Source organism: Phyllopteryx taeniolatus, chromosome 7 (assembly GCF_024500385.1).
Source record: "Phyllopteryx taeniolatus isolate TA_2022b chromosome 7, UOR_Ptae_1.2, whole genome shotgun sequence".
NCBI lineage: Eukaryota > Metazoa > Chordata > Actinopteri > Syngnathiformes > Syngnathidae > Phyllopteryx > Phyllopteryx taeniolatus.
Window position 1 is genome coordinate 15,242,112 of NC_084508.1, and position 27,404 is coordinate 15,269,515.

The 27,404-nt window shown below is 40.6% G+C and overlaps 2 protein-coding genes across 6 annotated transcripts in view; one reads left to right on the forward strand and one right to left on the reverse strand.

Moving 5' to 3' along the window:
• The window catches only part of LOC133480287 (voltage-dependent R-type calcium channel subunit alpha-1E), a 131,891-nt gene extending 105,648 nt beyond the window's left edge, over positions 1-26,243 (reverse strand). Inside the window, exons 1-2 of the mRNA XM_061778051.1 lie at positions 26,116-26,243; positions 14,715-15,215 (exon numbers count right to left, since the gene is read on the reverse strand). Coding sequence (XP_061634035.1) covers positions 14,715-15,215; positions 26,116-26,192 — 578 coding nt within the window. The 5' untranslated portion in view covers positions 26,193-26,243. The remainder of the gene's footprint in view (positions 1-14,714; positions 15,216-26,115) is intronic.
• The window catches only part of cep350 (centrosomal protein 350), a 36,551-nt gene continuing 35,306 nt past the window's right edge, over positions 26,160-27,404 (forward strand). For all 5 annotated transcript variants that reach the window (XM_061778045.1, XM_061778049.1, XM_061778050.1 and 2 more), the window contains exon 1: positions 26,160-26,533. Coding sequence is in view for 1 of the 5 variants with exons in the window: in XM_061778048.1 (XP_061634032.1) it covers positions 26,509-26,533 (25 nt within the window). In the remaining 4 variants the exon portion in view is untranslated. The remainder of the gene's footprint in view (positions 26,534-27,404) is intronic.

Genomic DNA, 27,404 nt, shown 5'->3' on the forward strand with positions numbered 1-27,404 from the left:
ACTCCAAAAAGGGTGCGTACTTTGAACTGCTGTTTGGTGCACAAACAACACCCGTCCCCTCGCCCGAAGGCGGAGGGAGGCTACCCTCTCGTCCACCGGGGTGAACCCCAATGTACATGCGCCGAGCCGGGAGGCAATAAGTATACCCGCACCTGGTCGCCGCCTCTCACCGTGGGCAACTCCAGAGTGGAAGAGAGTCTAACCCCTCTGTTTTGTTATACAACCCCAATTCCAATGAAGTTGGGATGTTGTGTTAAACATAAATAAAAACAGAATACAATGATTTGCAAATGATATTCAACCTATATTTAATTGAATACACTACAAAGACAAGATAGTTAATGTTCAAACTGATAAACTTAATTGTTTTTAGCAAATAATCATTAACTTAAAATTTTATGGCTGCAACGAGTTCCAAAAAAAGCTGGGACAGGTGGCAAAAAAGACTGAGAAAGTTGAGGAATGCTCATCAAAGACCTGTTTGGAACATCCCACAGGTGAACAGGCTAATTGGGAACAGGTGGGTGCCATGATTAGGTATAAAAGGAGCTTCCCTGAATTGCCCATTAATTCACAAGCAAAGATGGGGCGAGGTGCACCTCTTTGTGAACAAGTGCATGAGAAAATAGTCGAACAGTTTAAGGACAATGTTCCTCAACGTACAATTGCAAGGAATTTAGGGATTTCATCATCTACAGTCCATGATATCATCAAAAGGTTCAAAGAATCTGTAGAAATCACTGCATGTAAGTGGCAAGGCCGAAAGTCAACATTGAATGCCCGTGACCTTCGATCCCTCAGGCGGCACTGCATCAAAAACCGACATCAATGTGTAAAGGATATCAGCACATGGGCTCAGGAACACTTCAGAAAACCAATGTCAGTAAATACAGTTCGGCGCTACATCCGTAAGTGCAACTTGAAACTCTACTATGCAAAGCGAAAGCCATTTATCAACAACACCCAGAAACGCCGCCGGCTTCTCTGGGCCCGAGCTCATCTAAGATGGACTGATGCAAAGTGGAGAAGTGTTCTGTGGTCCGACGAGTCCACATTTCAAATTGCTTTTGGAAATTGTGGAGGGAAAAAAACATTTGGACTGTTATGGACGCAAAGTTCCAAAGCCAGCATCTGTGATGGTATGGGGCTGTGTTAGTGCCAATGGCATGGGTAATGTACACATCTGTGAAGGCACCATTAATGCTGAAAGGTACATACAGGTTTTGGAGAAACATATGCTGCCATCCAAGCAACGTCTTTTTCATGGACGCCCCTGCTTATTTCAGCAAGACAATGCCAAACCACATTCTGCACGTGTTACAACAGCGTGGCTTCGTAGTAAAAGAGTGCAGGTACTAGACTGGCCTGCCTGCAGTCCAGACCTGTCTCGCATTGAAAATGTGTGGCCCATTATGAAACGTAAAATACGACAACGGAGACCCCGGACTGTTGAACAGCTGAAGCTGTACATCAAGCAAGAATGGGAAAGAATTCCACCTACAAAGCTTCAACAATTAGTGTCCTCAGGTCCCAAACGTTTATTGAATGTTGTTAAAAGAAAAGGTGATGTAACACAGTGGTAAACATGACCCTGTCCCAGCTTTTTTGGAACGTGTTGCAGCCATAAAATTCTAAGTAAATGATTATTTGCTAAAAACAATAAAGTTTGTCAGTTTGAACATTAAATATCTTGTCTTTGTAGTGTATTCAATTAAATATAGGTTGAACATGATTTGCAAATCATTGTATTCTGTTTTTATTTGTTTAACACAACTCTGTCCCAACTTCATTGGAATAAGGGGTTGTATTATTCCAGCACTAAATGTTTTTGTAGTATAATTTAACTTGTTGCGTTCTCACAGATTGACATCAGAATAACTGTTTAATGTCTCTAAGCAAACTGTGTTGTCTTTAGTGCACATGTGATGGGACCAGGTTGAAGGGTTACATTGCTTCCAAGTGGTTTTATATCACAGGGCAATGTGGGAGTTTGACACAGACTGCTGCAGACTAGCTACATATAGAAATGTACAGTATTTCACCAGGAAGTTGCTCAGGGGGCAAAGAGCACATCAAGCTTAAAATGAACACTGACCGTAATGACGTTTAGTTCATAAGATCTCTTTCAATTTAAGTAACAGAACAACAAGATAAATGTTTTAAAAATAGTTTTCATAGTTATATATTTTTACTAAATGTTATTTTAATGTATACTGCCATTGCTTGTGTCGCAGTGCATTCTAGGTAATGACGTATAAAGGGGTTGTATTTTTAGCAGTAGCTACAAGTAGCAGCCGGTGACACTGATGAATGCCGTTGAGCCTTTTCAGTTCGAGCCACAGTATGATCAAAGACGAGAAGAGAAGAATTAAACAGCAAGTAAAATGGATATGAGAATGAAGATGACTAGTATGAAGAAGCTCGAGTTGGTCACTTTCGGTGGAGTCTTTGTGGTTGCTGTTTTCCAATGGCGACAGAGAGGGCATCAACTGCGAAGAGCTCCGTTTCATTTTTCCCGCTGACCGTGTTTACTGGAGTCCTCAGATAAAAATAAAAACATCCTCTGAGCTACCATCACCATCTTCATCGAGTAGTTGTGGAGTGCATACATTGGACATGCACTTAGAATTTATAATTTTTTTTTTTTAAAAACATAAAAAGATAGATTAATAGTTGTTTTAAAAAGTGGGTTGCTAAAGAGAGGATGTGGGTGAGAATAAAATCGAGAGTGTGGATATTTTAAAGGAGTCCCGCTGACTACATTCATTTGAGCATACGACACTGGGTATATTTTGGTCACAAGCCTCGCTTGCAGGCACATTTTACATTATGACGACACATTGATGTAATAGTATTGAAAGTATTGATCCCCTTCCAATGCATTTCATGGTTGCAGCGTCGGAATGAACCCCGGGTGTAGTCAACGGCACAGAAGTGCCACCATAATTACGTAACCGAGAACACAACACCAACATTTACATTTCAAATGGCCGTAAGCTGCGACGTTTTGACAGTCTGTGCATTGTTTCAAATTTCGAATCGCAGCAAAACTAGTAGCAGACTAATTCTCCATTTATGAAAACAGTTGCCAAACCAGGAACACTGCAGTTCAGTCGGGTTAAGCCACCGCTCAATGTGTGGCAGCCTTTAGCTGGGCAGTGAGCAGCAATGGTTTTGTTATGGGTTGTTTTTTTTTTACCTTTATTGCAATGGATGCAGATTTAAACATTTAACTAATGTAAGACAGGGCAGCAACATATGGAGGCAAACAGCAACTGTTTTACGTCATCAATCCCAGAATGCATTGTGCATGCAAAAACATAGCAGTCACCGTGTATCCAAAAACATTTTTTATAACTTAAAAGAATCATTTCTAAACATGTAACACCGTATTACAAAAGTAGAGGTCAGTGGTTGCATTTTAAGACATATTTGTCATGAGAGTCTGGGTTCCCTTTAAAGAAGTAACATTGTATATTATTCAGCTACAGTAAGCATGATAGTCTTCTTAAATCCATTACTGTCAAAGATGGATAGTTTTGAACGTTCATACACAGTTTCACAAGTGGCGGGCCGTGCATTTGGTACCTGGGCTTTCGTTGGGGACCTGACTTAATCCACCTCTTAATACCACCACTATTGCCGAGCTCGTGATTCTAGAAACAATCAATACTCTACAAAAATGCAACGTAATAGTACACAACGGTGCCACGTACATCATTTAATTATTGATTTTATTGGGTTCACTTTAGAGAATGAATCCTGATATCAGGCAGCACGGTGGGCCTATATGTTTAGTTTGCCTGCCTAACAATTCTGAGGTTTGGGGTTCGAATATCAACTCCTTTCTGTGTGGAGTTTGCATGTTCTTCCTGAATGGTTGATTTTCTGTATGTGTCCTGAGATTGATTGGCATCCAGTCCATGGTGTACTCACAACTCTCTGGCTCATCCGATAAAGAGGACAAGAGCTATAGAAATGGATGGAAGAATCTTGATATCAATAAGGTGAGTAGTACCTAGATTTCAGATGAAAAGCAAAGACTACTTATCTTATCTTAGTATTGTAAGTGGTAATCTTCCTAGAAAAGTCATGGATAGGCCTGTCACAATAATGAGTATATCGAGGAAGCACGGCCTGCCACAGGAGCTGTTGAGGCAGTGCTCCACAGAAGTCATCGAATCTTGTGAAACCGGTGTTCTTTCCATCACAGTCTGGTTTGGTGCAGCTACAAAAAAGGACAAACGCCGACTGCAACGGACAATCAAAACTGCTGAAAAGATTGTCGCTCGGTACCCTAGCTACCCTTGAGGACTTGCACGCTGCCAGAACTAAGACAAGCGCATTCAGCCTGTTTATTCCGATTGAGGCGTTTATATGGAGAATTTTCATTCGGTTTGGGCTTCTACAGCGATTATAATCGGAATAGAAGGCTCCATATCAACCAGGGTAGTCTTGCAGCGCTTTATTCTTTATTTCAGACCCAGGGGGATCAATATCGAAGAATAAAAAACAATTCAATAGATAAACAAGAAAGGAAATTATAATAACATTAATAATAATAACAACAATACTGATTTAAAAGCAAAAAAAATAAAAATAATAAGGCGGGTCTTATTTTTCATGATTTTAGAGGCATTAAAAAAAAACAATATCATTTCTCATGATAGTTTTGGGGAAAATATATAGTCTTTAAAAAATTGTTATCGTGACAGGCCTCGTCTAGCCTGTCCTAGCCTGGACAATTTAGAATCTTCAACAAGCTTAAAATCATGTTTTTGTAACGCAGGAGGAAGCCGGAGGACCTGGAGAAAACCCACGTGAACTTGCAAACCCCACACAGGAAGGCTGGATCAGAGTATCGGAACTCAGAACTGTGAGACAGACATGCTAACCACTATTGCACCGTGATGCCATAATGGATTATGGTGAACTTTAATTGTATTACCATTATAAATAATGTCATTTCATTTAGCCATACATCCTTTGTCTACACCACTTATCCTCACTAGGGTCGCAGGAGTGCTGGAGTCTATCCCAGCTATCTTCGGGCGAGTGGCGGGGTACACCCTGAACTTGTCGCCAGCCAATCGCAGGGCACATATAAACCAACAACCATTCGCACTCACATTCACACCTATGGGCTCTTTAGAGTATTCGATCAACCTACCATGCATGTTTTTGGGATGTGGGAGGAAACCGGAGTACCCGGAGAAAACCCATGCACATGCAAACTCCGCACAGGCGGAGCCAGGATTTGAACCCCGGTCCTCAGAACTGTGAGGCAGATGTGCTAACCAGTCATCCACCGTGCCGCCCAATTCATTCATACATTTCATTATCCAGTATAGTGTATAAAACATTAGTAGGATTCTTTGATGAATCACTTTAAGGCATTAGGTGGTTCTGTTATCATACACACAGGTGGCTCGAGAGCCATAAATTGTACTCAAGTAAGAGTACTCTTACTTTTGAGTAATATGACTACAGTAAAAGTAAAAAGTAGTCCAAGTAATTACTTGAGTCAGAGTAAGTATTCAGTGGGAAAAAACTACAAGTACTGAGTAACTATGAATAACCTCTGATTGATTGACTTAAATAGTGCATAAATATCAATAGACAAAAATACTGTATAGAATAGGAACATTCAATATGCTAATTCAAATATTGCCCAACAAAATCACTGTGTATGTAGCATTTCTTCTGTTCCAAAATACTCAAGTAAAAGTAAAAAATTAAAGCTACCCTGACAAGTACAATTTATTCCAAAATGGACTTAAGTAAACCTACCAAAGTAAATGTATCTTGTTACAACCAACCTTTGCTCATACAGTCAGGAGGGCAGGATTTCGATGACCTACTGAAGTTACCAAATATTCTTGCTTGATAAAGGGTGAATTGTGATGTTCATACTTAGATTCAGACTGTGGGACATATTAGCAGCATGGTAACACTAATTGTATTGATATTTACAAAGGAGTGTTAGGGCTGCTAAAAAGAAAAAGGTTTCAAGAATAATGTTTTAATATGGCATAAAAAATGTAATTTGTGTGCTTCTTCATCCATAAAACCAGCAAGTGTTGCAAGAGGAAATGGCACAAATGTGTGCAATTCAGCCTCACACGACTGCAAACTCTGGCTGAGCAAACAAGCACGCAAGCACCTACTCTCAATGAAACCACCTCCTGTATCCTGCACATTATTTAACTGATATGTCTGTTTGTGGCATGGAAACGTCTTTTCAGCATGTTATCATTAATAATTTACCCGTGTCAAACAGGTCTGACATTTACACCACACTGTGTGTCTGTGTGACACGAACAGGAAGACGATATTGGAGGATGAGTCACTGTGACAGATTCTTTCTCAGTCTGGCAGCAAAGTTGAATGAATGAGTGAATGAAAGTAAGGTAATAAAAAAAGTTTGGCATTGAATGTGTAAAAAAAATCTAATTGGTAAAAATGAATAACTGTTGCCATAGTAGCTGGCATGCCTTGCTGTGCAATTAAGACCTCGAAAACAATGTCTCACACACATCTTCGGCTTTCAAATGTAAATATGCAATTGGAGAACTTCGTTTAAAGCCCTGCTTCGTCCCTGCTGAATATCTGTCAGGCTTGTGGATCAACAGGCTGTCCACCTGAGTGCCAGTGCAGATGCTGGTGGGCAGACAAACACAGAGAGGCACACAGACCGAAACTAATAGGATGGTGACGCTGTTTTCCCAAAATACAAAACACTGCGCCATTAGCTTCTGCACAAGTAATTGGGTTGCATCTAAGAATCAAATGGGAAATTGCCTCAGTTTTGCTTTGAAAATGATCATTCTTGAGAAAAGGTACAGATCAGTTTATAATGATAAACCCTTGCTTGTTTCCAGCAAGAACATTCAATCATATTACTCCGATACTGGCCAAGGTGGCGATGACCAAATTGGAGGCGACTGGGACAGGGTGTGGTGTGGACTACTTCCCTGGAGTTGTTGCTATGGGAGAGTCTGCTCCGACGGACCGGGCCAGGTCACCACTTACCCAAAGGCATGCACCTGTGACTCTTATGCCATTTTAATTGCCATCTTAAAACATTGTACAGCACCATACTACGTGATGAATGTTGCCCACTCAACATTCATTGCAGCCTATTCCATCCTGAAATTTTTTTTATTCCCCCTGCCATCTGTGGTCCCTTGTCACGGTTTTGTTTTTCCCAAATGGGGTTTTGAGACTCTTGTGATTAAGGACTATACAAATAAATGTGACTTGACTTAACTTAACTTGGATGCTAATAGCTGCGTTGACTACCGTATTTTCCGGACTATAAATTGCTCCGGAATATAAGTCACACCAGCCAAAAAATGCATAATAAAAAAGGAAAAAACATATAAGTCGCATTTTTGGGGGGAAATTTATTTGATAAAATCCAACACCAAGAACAGACATTTCATCTTGGAAGGCAATTTAAAATAAAAATAGAATAGATGCAACATGACGCAAAAACAACAAACTGAGAACGTGCCTGGTATGTTAACGTAACATAACAGTTATTCGGATAACTATAGCATAAAGAACATGCTAACAAGTTTACCAAACCATCAGTGTCACTCCAAATCACTAAATCCAATGAAATCTTCATCCTTGGTGTCACTTCTAAAAACATCATAATGTTAAATAATTTGTGTGTGACTCAGAAACCAAACTGTTTCATTCCATAAAGGCATACTGGACTGACTGAGCCTCCTGTTACGTGTGTTATGTGGTTGTTGTTTTTTTTGGGGTACACCAAAAATGTTCATGTCAATTCGGCCAAGTATCAAACTGCCTCGTCCTCAATATTAATGCAGGATAATGAGGCTTGCACCTTAACCTCCAGGGAGGGAGAAAATGGCAATTTTCCAACCGTTAGCTGTGAGTAATGAATGGTGGATACTTTATGGATGACCAGTGGCACAGCTAGAGTGTTCCATTCACATTGTGATCAGAGGACATGAAGATCACACACGGGACCTTTGCAAGTCTGTAAACACCCCTGCCGAGAATAGCTGCCACAAAGGACACACAGCCATGAAAAGATTACTACTGAAAAGACAACAGACACACACACACACACACACACACACCCACGCACGTACTGTACAATATATATTGGCAACAGCAATTTTGATGTTCTGGTGTATGTTCATTTTTCAACTATGACAACCGAGGCTTTTCGGCTATACAGTATATCAGCCATGAACTATTGCAGGAATTGTTGATTTGACACGTGTCAATGTGTTTGCAATGTGGACACTTTCATAGCTGTGCTACAGTATGTCACACTGATGTTATGGGAGTTCCTGCAGAATCAAGACTTTCAGCACTAATGTGATTTTTACACACACAAAACTGCAGGGTTGTTCCTTGTGTAACATTTAATTACTATAGCTTCCTTAGAAGATGTAGAGAAATAACAGAGGCAGCGACTCATAAAATGCAGTGGTGTTTTAAGGTATGAGATTAATTTGTTCTGTGACCACTTGCGTATCTTCCATCCATCCATCCATTTTCAACACCGCTTATCCTGGTTAGGGTCGCGGGACGCTGGAGCCTATCCCAGCTGACTTCGGGCGAAAGGCGGACTACACCCTGAACTGGTCGCCAGTCAGTCGCAGGGCACATATAGACACGGACAACCATCCGCACTCACATTCACATTCAGACCGTCACTGAGTGGGAACTGAACCCACGCTGCCTGCACCAAAGTCAGGCGAGTGTACCACTACACCATCAGTGACTCACTTGCGTATCTCAAAACACTATTTCAAAAAAAAAATTCCATTTAAGTGAATGGAAACGCGAATAATCCGTTCTAAAAAATACCTACATTAGTTTTTTCAAACATTTATGAGAAAATTGCACTCAACAGTATTGTACTGTATAAAAACACTCAGTAATAGCATTTGCTCCATTTCCACATAACCTACAAACATGGAAAATGCGAGCACAAAAACACTACTGTACCAATTGTATTGTTCGTCCTTCTAAATCTTCTGTAGGGTTTATTGGTGGTTGGCAAACCAGTTTAATGATGCATTAGCGCCACCGACTAATATGGTCCGTCCAAGGAAACCAATGGGAAATGATGGTGGCTGGATGTATGTAAAGTTTGCTTGCGCCATCTCGAGGTGGGGGTCTGAAGCACACTCATATCACAATGGGTAGGTGGGTAGGTAGGTCGATACATTTCTTACAAGAAGGATGGAAGTAAGGAAAGGATATACTTTATACTTTAAATACAGTAGGTAGAGACAGCTGTACTCTATAGGTAGCTATGCCTACATCAAACATACATTATCAATACTGTAAATAGGTAGGAAGGTTAATTAAGTAGGGATACTGCAGATGCCTGCCTGAAGGATATGCAGGTAGGCGTATGAAAACAAGTAGGGAAAGGATAGGTTAAAATAGTTTGAGTTTAAAGATGCATTGAGTAGGTAGGTACATTAGAATGGATAGAGAAGTACTGTAAGTAGATGGGACTTGAGATGTAAAGTAGCTAGACATTTACAGTACGTATAGGATATACTGCAGATATCCTATAGGATAAAATATCCACCTAGCTAAGAAAACATAGGTAGGTATACGTAGGGTATGTATGGAAAGATACTCACCTTTCTTAGTAGGAAGATTAAGTTAGGGTTACGTACATACCTTACCAGGTAGGGAAATAGGGTGAAAATAAGCCAGAGATATATAGAGGGGTAGAGGTATGTATATCGGTAGAGGAGTTAGGGGTTTTAGATGGTGAGTAGGTTGAGTAGGCATAGAAACATAAATACGATGGGTGGGAGGATAGACAGACAAGGAGACAGTCAGACAGACCCATCACGAACACAAAGGTCAGAAGTCAAACGGAGTCCAATGGATTGTTATTGTTCCCAGCTAGCTGTTTACGGCTAACGTCCAGTCCGCCTGTGCCTCAAATGCCAATCTAATCACTGTCATTAAACCAAGGCAACATTAAATACTGTTATTATTTCGAGCAATGATTAGATGCCATTAACATTTGAAATATTACACATGCAGGGTAACAAGCAACTACCCCAACTACACAAAAATCTAGCAGAATTTGAGGATTCTAATATACTACTGGTATTTTCACTTTTAGAAAATTATAGTAATTGCTCTTTTTTTTTAACTTTAGATATTTTATTCAGCACTGTGGGCGACCAGTTCTGAGGACCGGGGTTCAATCCCTGGCCCCGCCTGTGTGGAGTTTGCATGTTCTCCCCGTGCCTGCGTGGGTTTTCTCCGGGCACTCTGGTTTCCTCCCACATCCCAAAAACATGCATGGTAGGTTAATTGACGACTCTAAATTGCCCGTAGGTGTAAATGTGAGTGTGAATGGTTGTTTGTTTGTATGTTCCCTGCGATTGGCTGGCAACCAGTTCAGGCTGTAGCCCGCCTCCTGCCCGTTGATCGCTGGGATTGGCTCCAGCATGCCCGCGACCCTGGTGAGAAGAAGCGGCTCAGAAAATGGATGGATGGATGGATATTTTATTCATGATTTTCATTTCTTCTCGAGTGTCTGTAGTGTTTCTTGATTGGTGACTGATGACAATTTGGGGTTTTAATGATATTCGTCAGCTCTAAAGCCTCGTCGACTTGTTTGAGTATATGTGTGCGCATTTCTTCACATTGTTTTGACTGCAAAGCAATTTGTTTTACAAGTTTGGTATGCAAAGTGGATATATAAAATAGGATGATTGATTGATTTTGTAATTTTTTTAAGTCCTGGCAGGGATCCCCAAATAAATAAAATGAAATCCTCTGCTGGGCACGGATCCATATCAACTCCCTTTATCATAATGTATTTAATGGTCTGAATTCATCCTCCTGGAAAGTAAACGGGTGCACACGTTGGCTCAGGTGCAACAATTCTAATCTAAGATGGCATGAGGATGTGGCTTTGCCTCTCAGCAGACCTGAGCAGTAGATGTTCACAGTCGTAACACATTTTGACTCACTTGGGTCTTTGTTCTATCAGCTGCAGCGGTACCCATCTGACATTGCATCATTTTAATTACAGCAGGTAGGCTCGAGGACAGCTAACAGTGTTTCGAAATGAAAAATTGCAAATCCTTTTTTGGCTAATTTAATTTGTGTTTAACTTTTTATTCATGTCAGCTTTCTATGAAGCAGCATGACACCAGCATCGCTAGGGACGGGTTGGGGGGGCATATTTTGGAGAGCAATATTTGTTTAGGGGGCTTGGACTATGAACCTTCACCATTAACACATATTACCAAATGTCTTTAGGGGGGCTTGAGAAGTCACCACTGCATGATACCATCTGCCACTACTTTGCCATTCCAACAGCCTCGTGGCCATGGCTGGTTTAGGATCAGACATCAGAAACATTGATTCTTTTCAGTTGAGCAGTTATTTATTCTTTATTTTATTTTTTATCTTCTCTTTTTTTCTCCCAGTGGTAAGTTTTATAAAGTGCACATTTTAAAAGATGTGAATAAATAAAATTAGGGTCCGGAGGTTTCCGGGTGGCCAGAGGTCCGCAAGCCGTAGTTTGGGGTTCTGCAAAATCCTTTGGAATAAATTGGTCCTATCATTTAAATAAATCCATACCTACATATGGGTAATGGCATGCAAATGAAACAAACATACTAAACAAATTACTCCTTCATACGTACCTTAGCTTTGGATCAGTAAACATCTCTCATATAATTGTCATAGTTGTTATTTTTCTAGAACAAAAGGCGTATTAATACAGAAAGTCCAATTTTTTCAAGAATTAAAGGTGTAATTTTATGCAGCATAGTCTTTTTTTCCCCTATTTCTTTTCCAGAACAAAAGGCATAATATTACAAGCATAAAGTTACATATTTTTAATACATTTGTTAAAGTATGATTTTATTTCATCATTTGACTTTAATATTATATTACAACTTTATTTTGGAAAAATAGAACTTAACTCTGGTAACATTACACCATTTTATACTGACCAAATAAATTTAGATGACTGTACAACTTTTTTTTCTTGGAGGAAAATGCTTTCTTTTTTCTGGAAAAACAAAATCCGATTTTGTTTATCATAACATTATGTCTTTTTTGCTCAAACTTTTAAATTCTATGGCATTTAGGGGTACACGTGGTAATTATGTTTAATTGGCATTAGGATTATGAGGTGGTCCTTGGAAAAATGTCTTCCCTGGACCAAAAGTTTTAAGAGTGACTGTGCTCGACAGTTAACATTTAAGTTCAGTTGTGAAAGAATATATCTCAAATAACTTGTGTATGTTTAAAAAAAATGTTGTTTTTTTTCTTGGTATGTAGCTTATTAAAGTGTCCTTTATTTTAATACACATTTTCTGATGCCATCTATTAAAAGCTGGTAAATCAATAGAAGTATTCATTTACTGTCTACGTAAGTCAATGCTGAGCAATCTCATGTATCGCTCTCTTCATGCATTTTGCATCGACACCTTCCATTTAACCGCCCCTATGCTTTCTCCACCCAGTCTCTCAGAGCTATAGACATCAGCTCAGCATGGGCTGTGGCATCCTGAGCCTGTGGCGAGGAAGGCGGGACGGGCACCGTGGGGGTCAGGCCCACCAGAGGTAAAGCCCCAGCTTCATCAGGGAAACCAAGGGGAGGCATCAACCCCTACCATTCAGTTTGAAATTGTCACAAAGCAGGAACCCAATAAACACATGCGTGCAAGCAAGTGGATGTACACTAAATCCAAATAAAGCATACACCCACACCATACTGTCAAAGTATGAAGATAGAACACTGGGCTGCCAAAGGTTTTACAGCGTAAACACAAATTGCATTATTACAGTATTGGCTCAGAAAACCAAGCATGACGTAGGCGCTTGAAAGACAGTCGAGTGGCAATGTGTTTCCCAATTACGTCGCATGATTACAAAATGGCACCAAACAGACATACTAACTGTAATCTATACTTTACTAGTATCACGGGAGCCACAAAGACTTCTCAGAATAGTTAGAGCTAAGCATTGGCTGAGACATTAAAATATCTATACACACACACACACACACACACGCACACACACACAGAGTCAAACATGCACAATCAATAACTGGAGAATTGGAAGTATTGTGCAGTTGTACCTTCTACCCATGTGCATACTGTATGTAAAAGACCAACCAAAACATATTTAATGCTCTGAAAAAAAAAAGTTCATGGCAATATCAGCCTTTCATTTGACTACAATTTTATGGTAAAATTTGGAGTGAAAAAAATGTTTTTCCATATTAATTTCATTTTCTGCATATCATGGACTCATTTGTAGTTGTATGTTTAACTAACTTAGTGAGTTTGTCAAACAGACTTTCGCCAGATTTTCCACATATAATTGTACTATAACCTGAACATTTCTGAATTTTGTCATTTCCTCTACCGAGGCCAAACGACTGTAATTCGAACCCATGTACAGTGAACCGCCTCTATTCGTGGGGCTATTGAAAAGGGACAACCCATGAAGTGTAATTGATGGCACACAAAAGGGTTTATACATATCGGTGTTCGGAGCCTCAGGCCCCTCAGCCCCGGCCGAGGAAGACACACACGGCTGCTTTGGGTTGGATTTTCGCTCCTTAGCGGAACGGAGTCGGCCAGCGGCGGACCTAGCTGGTCAATAAGCTGGTCATTAAGTTTCATAGTGTGCCCTGCGATTGGCTGGCAACCAGTTCAGGGTGTACCCCGCCTCCTGCCCGATGATAGCTGGGATAGGCTCCAGCACGCCCGCGACCCGAGTGAGGAGAAGCGGTTCAGAAAATGGAAGGATGGATAGGTTTCATAGTTTGGGACGATTAAAAATTATATGATTGTGAAGGTTTTAGTTCTGCTAAGTAACGTAACTTGGGGTGGGCCGGTTTATGATAATTGTCCGAACCTTTCGTTTCGGTTCATAGGCACGCCAAAGTCTCACGCTCTGTCTCTGTCTCTCTGTCTCTGTCATGCACTCTAGAACAGAAAGTAACACCTAAAATATAATGACAACCGCTAAATGCAGAAGTGAAGCAGTGCTGTGGAGATTTAAAAAAAATAAAATAAATAAATAAATAAATAAAAAGGTGCAGAGACGTTTGCGGGCTCGAAGAATGAGTCGGCGCTAGAAGATGGAGGGTGTGTTATAGGTCTCCTGTATCGGATCAATTTGCATTACGATAACGGTGATAAAAATGTCATTGATAAAATTGCATTCCACTATTACCAAGTTTTTTTTCTGAAGACACCAGCCATAAAGAAAATGAAATTTTAGCAAGTTCGCTTTCAAACAATCATGTCATCAATCCTAGTTACGCTCGTTAGCATAGCATACACAGGAAGTCAGCTATCCCATGTTCCGCGTTGGTCACCTGATGTTCCGCATATAGCATATAACTAACCTAACGCTATTTACAAATGCCGCTAGGCATGCTGGCAAGTCTAGCATCAACTCCTCCCAATGCTACCATCAGAAGCATAGAAGATGACACCGGTGGCTGGTTGGGGGAGGCGCCAGAGGGGTCTCGCACAGGGTGCCATTCAAGCTACGACCGCCACTGACTAGATAAGCTCTACAAAAAAAATATGCAATTCGGTGGGGCCCCCAGGGGATGAACCACAATGCCACAAGTGGGGTAACACTGTTCTTTTAAATAGCCTAATAGTAAGAAGATGCACAATTTGTTTCATTATTGTGATACTTACTCCCATTCCTTGCGACGTGCCTGTGGTGTGCTGTGGATCTTATGGGCCTGGTGGGCCTTCACTATATCCTTCTGCTCGATCAGGCCCCCCCGACGTCTCTTGATCACGTTGGGGCTAATTGGCAAATCTCCATCAATCACCAGCATGCTACCGCCAATATCAAAAGAGGAGGTCACATCCAGGGTGAGGCCGGTTCTGTTTTGGTGCGGAAGCGGACTGTGGCCCGCCACGTGGGAGAGGTAGAGGCTGTTGCGGCTGCTCGAGAGACTGTGGGGCTCAAGGAGGGAAGGCGAGCCAGAACGCAGGCTCGATCCTCCAGCCGGCCCGGTCCGATGCGTCTGCCAGCTTTCACAATCCCCGTGAGATGGGTGGAGGATGTTGTGTCTGGGGGTGCTGTTGTCACGTAGGGGCTCCATAGCCAGACCCTGACCATCTTCTGGATAATGCGGCCCTCCTGGAGGTCTGGGTAGGCCCAATGTATTATGGTCCCCTGTCATATTGCTGCAGGAACACAGAGAAAAGAGTAAGAGAGGAAATGAGGCAATAACCTTTAGAGAAATACTATAACTGCAAAGTCATTCAAATACCATTTCTCCCTTCCCTGGTAGTTTTATTGTGTGTAATGGGGTCTTCATATAAACTGTGGATTATTGAGTATCGACACTGAGGACCAGATGTGTGCCGAGAAAACCAGAAAGAAAATAATGCTTGTTCATACATTGCACGAAGTGTGCTGCAAATGCGTACCCAGTATGTGAAAGAATGACTTACATATGCGTTGTGTGTTTTCTTTGGCTTTTTTGCTACACTTACTCTAAATGAAGGAGCTGCTTTGAGACTGGGTGTTAAGAGAAGAAGAACGTGAGAAGAATATACACTGAATGTGGCATGAAGAAAGCAAACTTATAAGCACCATTCGAAGCATTAAGACTCCATCGTCACCATATACGTCGTCATTTGTTAACAAAGTTAGGGTAGAGTATTTTATACTTTGGGCATATTTCAGTGGCTCCAGTGGTGTTGTTAACACCTTTGTAACAATTAAATGTGTGACAAATTTATAATGTTAAAGAAGCATGAAGAGCATCTTGGACACAGCACACCTTTGAATTATGCTTTCACAATTAGTTAAGAGTGAGACTTGATATTTTATTGTTCTTAGCGCTTTACTGTGAACAGACTTAACTTCTTTTTAGTCTCGTATGCCAGTTAAGATTGATAAATTCCCTTTCAGTAAATACAAGTTTTATAATTTCAATTTCCATTATGTCACATTGGCAAAATTGTTTTAAAATCCATACAAATTGGAGGTCACCCAAGGTACCAGAATGGATTGAGGTTTTTTTTTTTTTTTTTTTTAAGATTCCATTATAATGGGATGGCATCAGAGCCACTAGGTGCTCTGTGGTGATGCCGTATCATCATTGTAATGTTTTTTCCAATATTTCAGAACCAATAATTATTTGAGCTGAGATTGAGGGAAATTTGTTTTTTTTCATTGGGTTAGAAACCATTGGGCCTACTATTAAGCATGTTAAAGTCAGTCAAGAAAAAGAAACTACACTATTTCTTCAGGAAAAGCCTGTGAATACTGAAATTGTTTTTTACAAGAATCAAATTGAAGAAATATGAAGGGTCTGATCAATAGCAAAATCTCTGGGTACCATGCAAATACAGTTTTAAAATGGCTGCTATTAGAGTCAATAAAAAAATTGTGGATGACAGATAATAGCAGAAGTCCATCCATTTTCTATAATACTTTTCCTCAGTGGTCGCCAGCCAGTCGCAATAGCATAGCATTAGTGTAACAGACAATTAAAACTATACTGAAACTATACTGGTTTAGCAACCACCATAAACACATGATCATCTGAATCAGGCGGGTTGAACTGGAGTTGCTGGTTACCATGGTAACACTAACTTTAGCATCTACAGTGATTGCGACACCTTTGAAGCTGCCATGTGCTATCACAGCCCCTTCTGTTGGGAATGACCTGCCCAGCCTCTAAATCAATAGTATCCTTTATGAATCTGTGAAACTTGCTATTTCAGCCACACAATATGCTCCTTTCTGAGCGCGTCGTATGTAGAAGCGGCTTTAGTTGTGGTGGATTTCAACAGATAAGAAACTCTTTTTTATGTGAATGAGTCCATAATAAATATTATTCCATAGACATGCCTGGTAAAAACATAAAATGCAGAACAATGTTGGTCCTTTCTTGCTGCCCAATAGGTCTCTCTTTGAGGGAAAGCTTTGTCTCTTCAAAATTGCTCTTTTGAAGCTATTTTGTAAATTGCATTTTCAAACTTATTGGACAGTGGTGCCAACACAATCAGCTGACATATCGGATGCTGGACTTCAGACAGTTTGATCTCACTAAGATCTGAATTACTTTCAGTAATGCATCACTTTGATGATGACGCGTATTCAGCTTTTGTTTCCCTCTCTGCACATAAACAATGAAAGCATTAGAGGAGACCAAGGCACTGAAATTGACTGAATATGACTAAATGTAACTTGAATAATGGCACAACTTCATCAAGACAGCTGTTGTCAACCAGTAAGTAAACTTTAATATCTATGGGGAATTTAAATAAAGGTTAGGTGTACCAATACCTACAAAGCATGTGCATTCACCACCCACAAATATGGAACATTTATTTTTTGACTTTAGATTGGCGGCACGGTGGCCGACTGGTTAGAGCGTCAGCCTCACAGTTCTGAGGTGCGGGGTTCAATCCCTGTCCCCGCCTGTGTGGAGTTTGCATGTTCTCCCCGTGCCTGCGTGGGTTTTCTCCGGGCACTCCGGTTTCCTCCCACATCCCAAAAACATGCAATAATTGGAGACTCTAAAATTGCCCGTAGGCATGACTGTGAGTGTGAACGGTTGTTTGTTTCTATGTGGCCTGCGATTGGCTGGCAACCAGTTCAGGGTGTACCCCGCCTCCTGGCCGATGACAGCTGGGATAGGCTCCAGCACGCCCGCGACCCTAGTGAGGAGAAGCGGCTCAGAAAATGGATGGATGGATGGACTTTAGATTGTGCCATTTCACCGAATAAGCACATAAACATTCGGTCAGACAGAAAAAGAGTGATGCACAAAAGCTCATTGGGAGCTAGCACGGATTAAGTTTCTTGCGTAAAGACACATCAACAAAGACGTAAGGACTCAAACTGGCAACCTTCTGTTTACAAAGTAGCCAGACTAAACTTTTTATTACAACCTTGTATTGGATGCCAATAGATTGTGCACCTAATAAAGTGGCCAGTAAGCGGATAGAATGTATTCAAAACTGAAGCATTTACGTCAATCATTTCCGCAAATGTGATGGTTGATGGGCAAGGACAAACACAAATACAACATCAAAATTCATTTTATACAAAATTAGTCAGTCTATTTGACTTCAGCAGTCCATTACCAGACCTGTACCACTGATGTACAGAAAAAACATCCCTTGATGCCTCTGGCTCCATTGTGGTTACTCTTCTTGTAACCAGAACACAGTCTCAAGTTGACAGTGGTTTGATGTAATTCCCCCTAATTAGCTTTTTAGAAGGCTGACTGCCGATTATCCTTGTTCACAGAGATTTCAGCCTTCCATTATACCACAAAAGTCCATTCAACAAGGCTCAAATTGTCGTCAAGTTGACCAGAACCAATTATTTTTTTTATGCTCTCGGCTGTATAGCCAGGTGTCTGCATGGTTGCTAATATGGCGTGATAGAGATTCTCTGACAGGCGAGGGACGTTTGCGCACCTGTTGTCCACAAAAAAACAACAATAGAGCCTCATTTCACATCTCATCCAATTCAAATGAAATCAACATATGTTTCTCCTACTTGGAAAAAACTTACAGTGGAACCAACTAGTATGGCTTTTCTGTGATGTTTATGTGATGCCTCCACAGAAGGGTACCAGTGATGGCAAAGAGGGAAAGTGTGATTAAAACCAAAGAACTCTAAATGGAACTTACTGCAACAAAGAGGTTTGGCTGCTCAGTGCACTATTATAAGTAAAAGTACATAAAATAAATATCGCAAGGCTTTTTTCTATTATTTCAGTCATACCAATAAAACACTACGACAGTAGGTGAGTAATGCTCTGCAATTAGTTTTATTATAACTTCTTTACACTAGTATAACAGTTGAGGAACAGTTTATGAAGGTGAAAGTTTGATCCTTGAACAAATTTATTTACTTTATATTATTCCCTATGGGGTTGTTTTCTTTTAAAATTTGAATAATTCTGAGTTCAAATCACAGCTCTGGCCTTACAGTGTTGAGTTTCCACATTCCCCCTGTGCTTGTGTGGGTTTTCTTTGCATACTCCTGCCACATTGCATGTCTGTCTAACATACAGTATGTGTTCACTGAGGACTACATTGTCTTTAGGTGTGAACGTGAGTGTGAATGGTTGTTCGTCTACACTGTATCTGTCCTGGGATTTACTACCTGTCCAGGGTGTACCCAAATGCACCTGGGATAGGCTCCAGTCCAAACATATGCCTACACAGACCATGCCTAAATGTTGGCGCAAGCTAGACCGCTGGTCCAAAGCGATTTTAGTGATTTTGATCGGGCACAGGCAGACAGATACTGAGGTCCTGGGACATATTTAAGTCGCCAGCTGTTATCACCAGCTCATTCTGTATTTAACTAGGGTATCTGGTCCCATTGTCTGTTGCCACACCGATCAAGAGCAATGACAATGCTCCACTCATACACGGATCGCTGCAATTACGACTCATCCACTTCCCCACAGAGACATCTTCTTCAAGACTGTCATTGCGCCACATTTAAAAGGAATTAGAAGAGCCGCTTTGATTGGCTGCGAATGAAGTCGGCTGTAAACACACAAATCCACTCTGGGATCCGCCGGACTGTGCTGGTCTATAAAATTACCAAAACCAGTGTAACCCGCACAGCTGCACCGCTCGCCATGCTGGATTTATGAAAATAGGGCCCATTGTGTTCAACTGCAGTACTTGTGATATTCACCAAATTGATTTGTCAAGATTTGGGCAATAGGAATTTTGTTGATCTAAAATTCATGCAAATGCTGCTGTGCTGTGAATAGGGTGCTGTTGAATCAGCTTTAAAGGTCCCATATTTTGGCTATTTAGACCTCCATAGAGTGACTCTGTAACATGGACTTAGTATAAGTGTAATTTTTTTTATTTTTTTTTAAAAACACACCTTGGTTTTGTCATACAAGTGTCCAGAAAAGGTACTGACAGGTACTTCTGTTTGACCCAGTTTTGTATCCGCTTTGTCCATATTTGGCTAAGACCGCCCACTTTCCTCTGACAAGTTGCCTCCGTGTAGAAGACCCACTTGTGAGAACACACGTGTTTGTTATGTTGACAGCACTGGCTCGGGAGAGGAGAGGTAGGCGTAGATCTTCGCTAGTGATGTAGCTAAGCTTCAGAAATTCAAAAGACCTGATTTCAGACTTCTCTGCAGCAAAACGTCTGGGACTCAGGAACGGGTGGACGATTTTTATTCATATTTTACATGTTAACTGAGACGCCATCGAGCCAATATAACATCCCAAATACGAGAAAAAGTTGGTTTGGTAAAATATGGCACCCTTAAGTAGTTTGGTGTCTCAAGAAGGAGAGCGGTCAATAAGCCTCACTGCAACAAGCTAGCCTGCAGTCAGCATTGGTAACGCTCCATTCCTCAGGGTGTATTGCTCTGCTCAACACAACCATGGTCTAAACAAATTGGATTGCAGCCTACTGGTAAAACTTTCTACTGGTTCCTACAAGATTTTCGAGTGTACCTGTTAGCAGTCGCAGTTTTTGATATGGGCATCATGGGCAGTTTCCCAGGGCAGCAATTTCCAAGGGGCGGCACGGCGCTATCTGGTTGAGGAGGGAACACCTATAGCCAAACAGCTTTCTGAGCGACCGGTTAGCAAATGTGATACCCATCCATCAATTCTCTAAACCGCTTATCCTATTCAGGGTCACGGGGTGCTGGAGCCCTTTTCATATGACTTTGGGCGAAAGGCCAGTCACAGGGCATATATAGAGATGGACAACCATTCAGACTCACATTCACACAGTAACTGAGTGGGAACTGAACTCATGCTGCCTGTACCAAGCGGCGAATGTACCACTACACCATCAGTGACCAAATGTCACACCCATCCATCCATCTATCCCACACCAAACTCTTCCTTGTACTGTATGCCTTGTTTTGAGAACTGGGGCAAACACATAGTAGAGCAGAAAATGACTTTCCCCAAACTGTTTCAACAATGGTGGAAACAGAGTTGTCCAAAGTGTCTTTGTAAGATGCAGAATCAACCTCTGATTGATTGCTGAACATGTCAAGAGGTTTGTCTCAATACTTTTGCCCATGGAGTGCTTTTATTATTATTCCACACAGTTCCTGGTGGTAGCTTCCATTCTCTTCATGTTCCATTAACAACAACCGCCTGCTGCTGGAGCTTATTAAAGTTTCATGTCGCCATTGCCTATTGCATTAGAAACACTGAATGGCTTCAGATTTGATGGATCAATTAGTTTGAAGCCTTAATAACACATCTCAGTGCAACTTATTGCCAGAGCTGAAGTTAATAATTCATTGACAATTTTAATATCTGGCAGATAGCCCAGCAGTGTTTAGTTTAAAATAAACCATCAACTGTCAGTGGAGTCATTTATTTGTCGACAGATGATGAAACTCGCCCTCACTCTTTAATTGTCTTAGTAACAGGAAGAAATTCTTCATTTAATTTCATTTAATTAAAAGGAATGCAATTTAGCGATGAGCCTTGGCTGTTCCAGTTGAATATGAATTGTCCTCAACTGCAGTAACTATGGTGGATTCATGTGTCATAGCCAATGGTCATGGTTTTCTATTGGCTACACCTATCATATGATGAAAAGACATTTCTCAAAGAAACCCTACTGTGGTGTTGACCTTCCTGGAAATGGAGCCATTATGTAACACCAGGGACATGTCACATTGCTAATGATCAACACTACTGATAAAAGCATTACACTGGTACAGCCCAATCGCTGAAAGGAAGCCATGGTCAACAGAAAGGAAATGAAATAATATTGAAAAGTGAATTAATTTGGTGGCACGGTGGAAGACTGGTAAGAGCGTTTGCCTCACAGTTCTGAGGACCGGGGTTCAATCCCCGCCCCCGCCTGTGTAGAGTTTGTATGTTCTACCCGTGCCTGCGTGGGTTTTCTCCAGATACTCCGGTCTCCTCCCACATCCCAAAAACATCCATGGTAGGTTAATTGACAACTCTGAATTGCCCGTAGGTGTGGATGTGAGTGTGAATGGTTATTTGTTTGTATGTGCCCTGCGATTGGCTGGCAACCAGTTCAGGGTGTACCCCGCCTCCTGCCCGATGATAGCTGGGATAGGCTCCAGCATGCCTGCGACCCTAGTGAGGAAAAGCGGCTCAGATAATGGATGGATGGATGAATTGTTCTCTTGACACTTGAAGATTTCCCAGCGTGTTGCATTTGGGTTTTGCTTGCAAAAATACTAGATGCTAATGTTATATTCAGTATTACAGTGTAGGAAATTATGTTCATCCATCCATTTTCTGAGCCGCTTCTCCTCACTAGGGTCGCGGGCGTGCTGGAGCCTATCCCAGCTATGATCGGGCAGGACGCGGGGTACACCCTGAACTGGTTGCCAGCCAATCGCAGGGCACATACAAACAAACAACCATTCGCACTCACAGTCACACCTACGGGCAATTTAGAGTTGTCAATTAACCTACCATGCATGTTTTGGGGATGTGGGAGGAAACCGGAGTGCCCGGAGAAAGCCCACGCAAGCACGGGGAGAACATGCAAACGCCACACAGGCGGGGCCGGAGATTGAACCCCAGTCCTCAGAACTGTGAGGCAGACGCTCTAACCAGTCATCTACCGTGCCGCGAAATTATGTTCAAATAAAACAAAAACAAAATATTTAGAGATATGTTGATGATGTTGACGTTACTACATATACTGTACTACATTTCGCTGCCTGGCAAAAAGATTTTCTGTTCCCGACAAAAATATAAGTGCAACACTTTAGAGTGCCCTTTTTTTTTTGTGTGTGTAGAATGCCCAAGGCACACCTGTGCAATAATCAGCATCTTGATATGCCCCACCTGTGAGGTGGATGGAACATCTCAGCAAAGGAGATGTGCTCACTAACAGATTTAGACAGATTTGTGAACAATATTTGCGAGAAATAGGATTTTTTTTCAATTAGAAAAACTGTTAGGTTTTTGAGTGCAGCAGCTTATGAAAAATGGAAGCAAAAACAAGTGTTGCATTTACAATTTTGTTAAGTGTATAGTAGATGCATTTGTTCGTTCCATGTTTTTACAGAAGGAAATAAGTGGTAATATTCGGTCTGACTCAGCACCTTTTTGAGGAGTTTGCAATATAGATTTTCAACTTTTCATAACACACAGATGTGTGAACAATCAATTAATACAGAAAATGTGTTTCTTGTTTTGCCTTCATTGCACTGAATTCAACTCTTCGCATTGGACGCTATTTCTGAAGCAAGAAGTAAGTAAACTTTGACAATTCAAAGATAAAGTTTGGCTTCATCACTGTAAACAAAGAGCCACTGATGATGAATAGTGGATATATCAAGAAACTCCATTTTCCATAATAACTTCAACAGGTCTTTTTCAGGCTCATTATTTTGTTGAATAAATGCACCAATTTGACGTAGTTCCCCTACTTCTGATGAGGAAGGTTTAATCAAGACAACCAAATTGCAATGAAAGTGAAGATAATAAGAAAAGAATCGCCCAATCAAATGGGACTGGGAAGTGGGAAGTATTAAGTGTTCATGTGATGGAGTCATTAAGTAGCATTGATCCAAGCAATGGTCAATGTGCCCTCAAGTGCAGCACACCAGGAGATCAATGCTGGTACACATAGTGCTGTTGAACAGTTAGTATATGTGGCAAATGCATGAGAGCAATTTTAAAGTTGCATTTTGACCAAAATAATTTAAAAGCCGTGCAGTGATGTATAGGTGTCTTACAACACACTGTTGCCTCCAGCAGCCTGCCAACTCCAGCACTGATTATTCAAACTGCCTCTCCCTTTATTGCCACGCTCCTGTGGCATAAGAATTTAGACTGTGCTCACTCTAATTGATTACTTACTTGAGCTACTGTATTTAGAAACCAGAATAACAAGTGGTAAATGTATGCATGAGCATATTTGGAAAAAGAAAGCTTAGAATCTGGCATGCAGAGAAACAAATCTTTTTTCTGTTGAATTATTCAGCCTTGCTTTGTGGCAGTGATGTGGTCATTTATAAATGCCTGACATCCAACTTGTTTTGTGCCTTTTTTCTTTAAACTTGGGAAAGTCATAAGCAAGATTTCAATTATGCCTCCATGTGACTCTCTGTGCTGCCACTTTACATTTCCAACATTAAAGTTAAAGTTAAACACTTATACCAAATACTGTAAACCAAAAACCACAGAAATCTGTTCATTTAATATTTCAGTTTATATAAATAAGTGACTTAATTAACCGTGCCTTGCTATAGTGAGAACTGAGAAGTAATACGATTAGACACATATTGTAAAATAAACATGTTATAATTTAATCAAGTTCAAAACTCTACATTCCTCGATATTTCACTGATTTGCATGACAAAGACAGAGTGTCCACACTGAGTATTAAAGGATGAGAGGACGCACCCAGTACTGTATTCTGCACCTTTTTCCAATTCAAACATCGCACAATTCTACAACGTCCACAAGCTCGAAACTTTTAACAATAGCGTCGCACAAAAATGCAACATGCACACGATTTCTTACCTAGAAAGTCTTGTCTTTTTCGGTAGATGAACTACAAATGCGGCAGTGGCTTAAACAGCGTCCGTTCGCCAGTCAGCGAGTGCGCGAAAGAGGTTTCGTGAAGACCGCTAAGGGGGGTTTAGGGGGGGGGGGGGGGGGGGGGGGCCGTCGTTGGAGTACCCCTTTTTTATTTATTTTTTATTTTCTTAATAAAGACTCTGCCCAAAAATGCAAGAGCACCTGATATCGTTTGACACAGTCGTAATTCTTTTTCTAGGACTCATGTTCAGCTCTATACATTTTGTGTATTTGTTTTTTTTTAGCCACCTCGAAACCCTTCCTGCCGAATCGACACAGTTTTGGGGGTAATTACGAGCTGATGTAATGTGAATCCTGACCGCACGGTGGAAGTAAACGCACGTAAATTGCCTTCAACTCAACCAGCTACACAAGAATAAGATGTTTTAATTGCACTCATTACCGTATCATTTATACTTATACAGTTAAATTGTCTGAATTTGCCAGTCACTGTCAAAAAATACTTTTATAATCATAATAATAATAATCCCTCAGATTTCTGCACCACTGATAATGAGCAAAATTATGTTTGTACTGTAATGACTAACTTGACAATTATAATTATTGTGAATGCAGTGTAATTAGTGAATAAGAATACTGAGTGGATTTGTTTGAAGACTTTACATACAGGAGCATCTCAACAAATTTGAAATCATGAAATATTTTAAGTACGTGTTGTTCAATTAAAATATGTGAAATTTATATATTATATAGATTCACTATACACAGAGTGAAATATGTCATGATTTAATGTTTACCATCAAACTAAACATAAAACAAAGAAAATTACATGCTGTGTATTTTAAATGAACTGCCCGTTAAGCTAATGCTAACAAACAATGCAAAAAGTCATAGATGTGCTAACAAATATGTGGCGGTGTTATAACTCTTTATAACACATGCATCAACTCATGTAGACAGACATTATTACAATAATCACGTAAAATATTATTTATCCTCTGCAAAAAATGATGAATAATTACTTACTTAAACTATGAATTTCTACTGCAGGTTAAAGTGGTTGTGACGCTCTTCTTCGTTTGTGTCTGCATGACTGTATTATACTGCCAGCAGTGGCCAAGTCACACACAGCAGCATAAGCCACAATGAATAGATCAAGATGCACAAACTGTTTAATTATTTACATTATATTCAATTATATTATTATATGTTTCAGTAAAGTACAATATAATTGAGTAGTATTTTTATCTATTCAAAAACACCACAAAAATTGTTGTTGGGTTTTTTGGGTGTGGCTGGAAGGGATTCATTGTATTTGCATTTCAATGGAGAAAACGAATTAAACTCATATCTAGAGCACTGTGGGAGTTTGAAGTGTCTCGATGATTCAGGGGGAAAAAATACCCCGAAAAACAGGGGGAAAAGGGTGTTCTGGAAAACAGGGGGAAAAATACTTGGAAAAACAGTTTAAAACATATTCAGGAACAAAACATGAACATAAACAAATAAATAAATAAATATGGTTTAATGTGTGTGTGTGTGTGCGTGTGCGTGCATTGTACCAGTTTTTATCCGTGTTTTTGACGTGTCCAAATTCTCGCGATGTTTTCGGTGAGTCGTCCGTCACAAAGCGCCCCATCTTGGATATTCTCGTTTCAGTGGTTCCGCAAGGTTCATGTCTGTAACCCGGCAAAGATAAACTAAGAAGCGGATAGCCACTTTTAGTTTCCGGAACACTAATTATACCGACATTATTTGTTTACCTTCCCTGGGAACTATCTCGCACAGCAAAAATGGCTGCGCGTCGCTCAAAAAGTTGCTAGCCTAGCACAAGTGGTTGTCGCTAGCTGCTTGGAGCTAACCTTAGCAAACGGACTACTGAACGATCTGAATATTTCTGATGATGTAAGCACTTTTTCCTTCACGCATCCACCAGCCTAATTATGGACGTCTAAATGATTCGGACCACTATCTTAAACGGTAAGCATTGTGTATTTGAATGTTGTTGCCCCCCCCCCCCCCGAGTTCATTCACTACTTCTTGACTGCTAGCTCGAATGTGAACTCTCGAGTTTGCGCTCCGGTGTTTTTTTTCCTGGGTCGAGGAACAAATGAGTCATATTTAAGTTGGAAGTCGAAAAATAATCGGCGCCTATATTTTTGCGTAAAAGTACTTGGGGATTGAAATGCTCAGTTTAATCGTAAATCATACTAGTAATATCCTACATTTCGTTCACGCCCTAACAAGATCCTCGACATGTTAAAACCCCGTGAAGAGTACTGATGACAATTTCAAGGCTGTAAAATGATCGTAAGAGTACAGCAACAGCTCTCTTGAACTGAGTCTTCAAAAAGGCAACATTTAAGTCTCATAGGGGAGCATTCCTTCCAGTTGCCTTCTGGGTTTGTAGCTCAGCAACTTTTGTTAATGACCACTGTGAGTGAGGTGTGGTGTCTTCAGCTTATAATTCTTCCATACTTTTGGCTAACCTTGATATTACATTTGGCATTCTCCCCACCATCATGTTTACGTTGAAATCAGCAGAAATGTTCAAATGTGCATTTAAATTTTCATGGATTGGGTAGCTTTTTGACTGTCTTTTTAAAATGTGTCCAAATTAGTGATAAACACTCAACAAGTTCCACATTGACTCATACAATAAGCCACCCACACGTAAAGGTCCAAGACTTGCATTCATGCCAGCACTTTTTTTTAAATTATTATTATTTTTGCATTACATGTCACTTATGCCACCACTGTAACCGCAGCTGAAGCCTCCCTAAAATATTCATAAGCACCCCTAAATTATTTGGTGTTGGGTGTCTTCATTTTATTTATTTTTTATACCTGC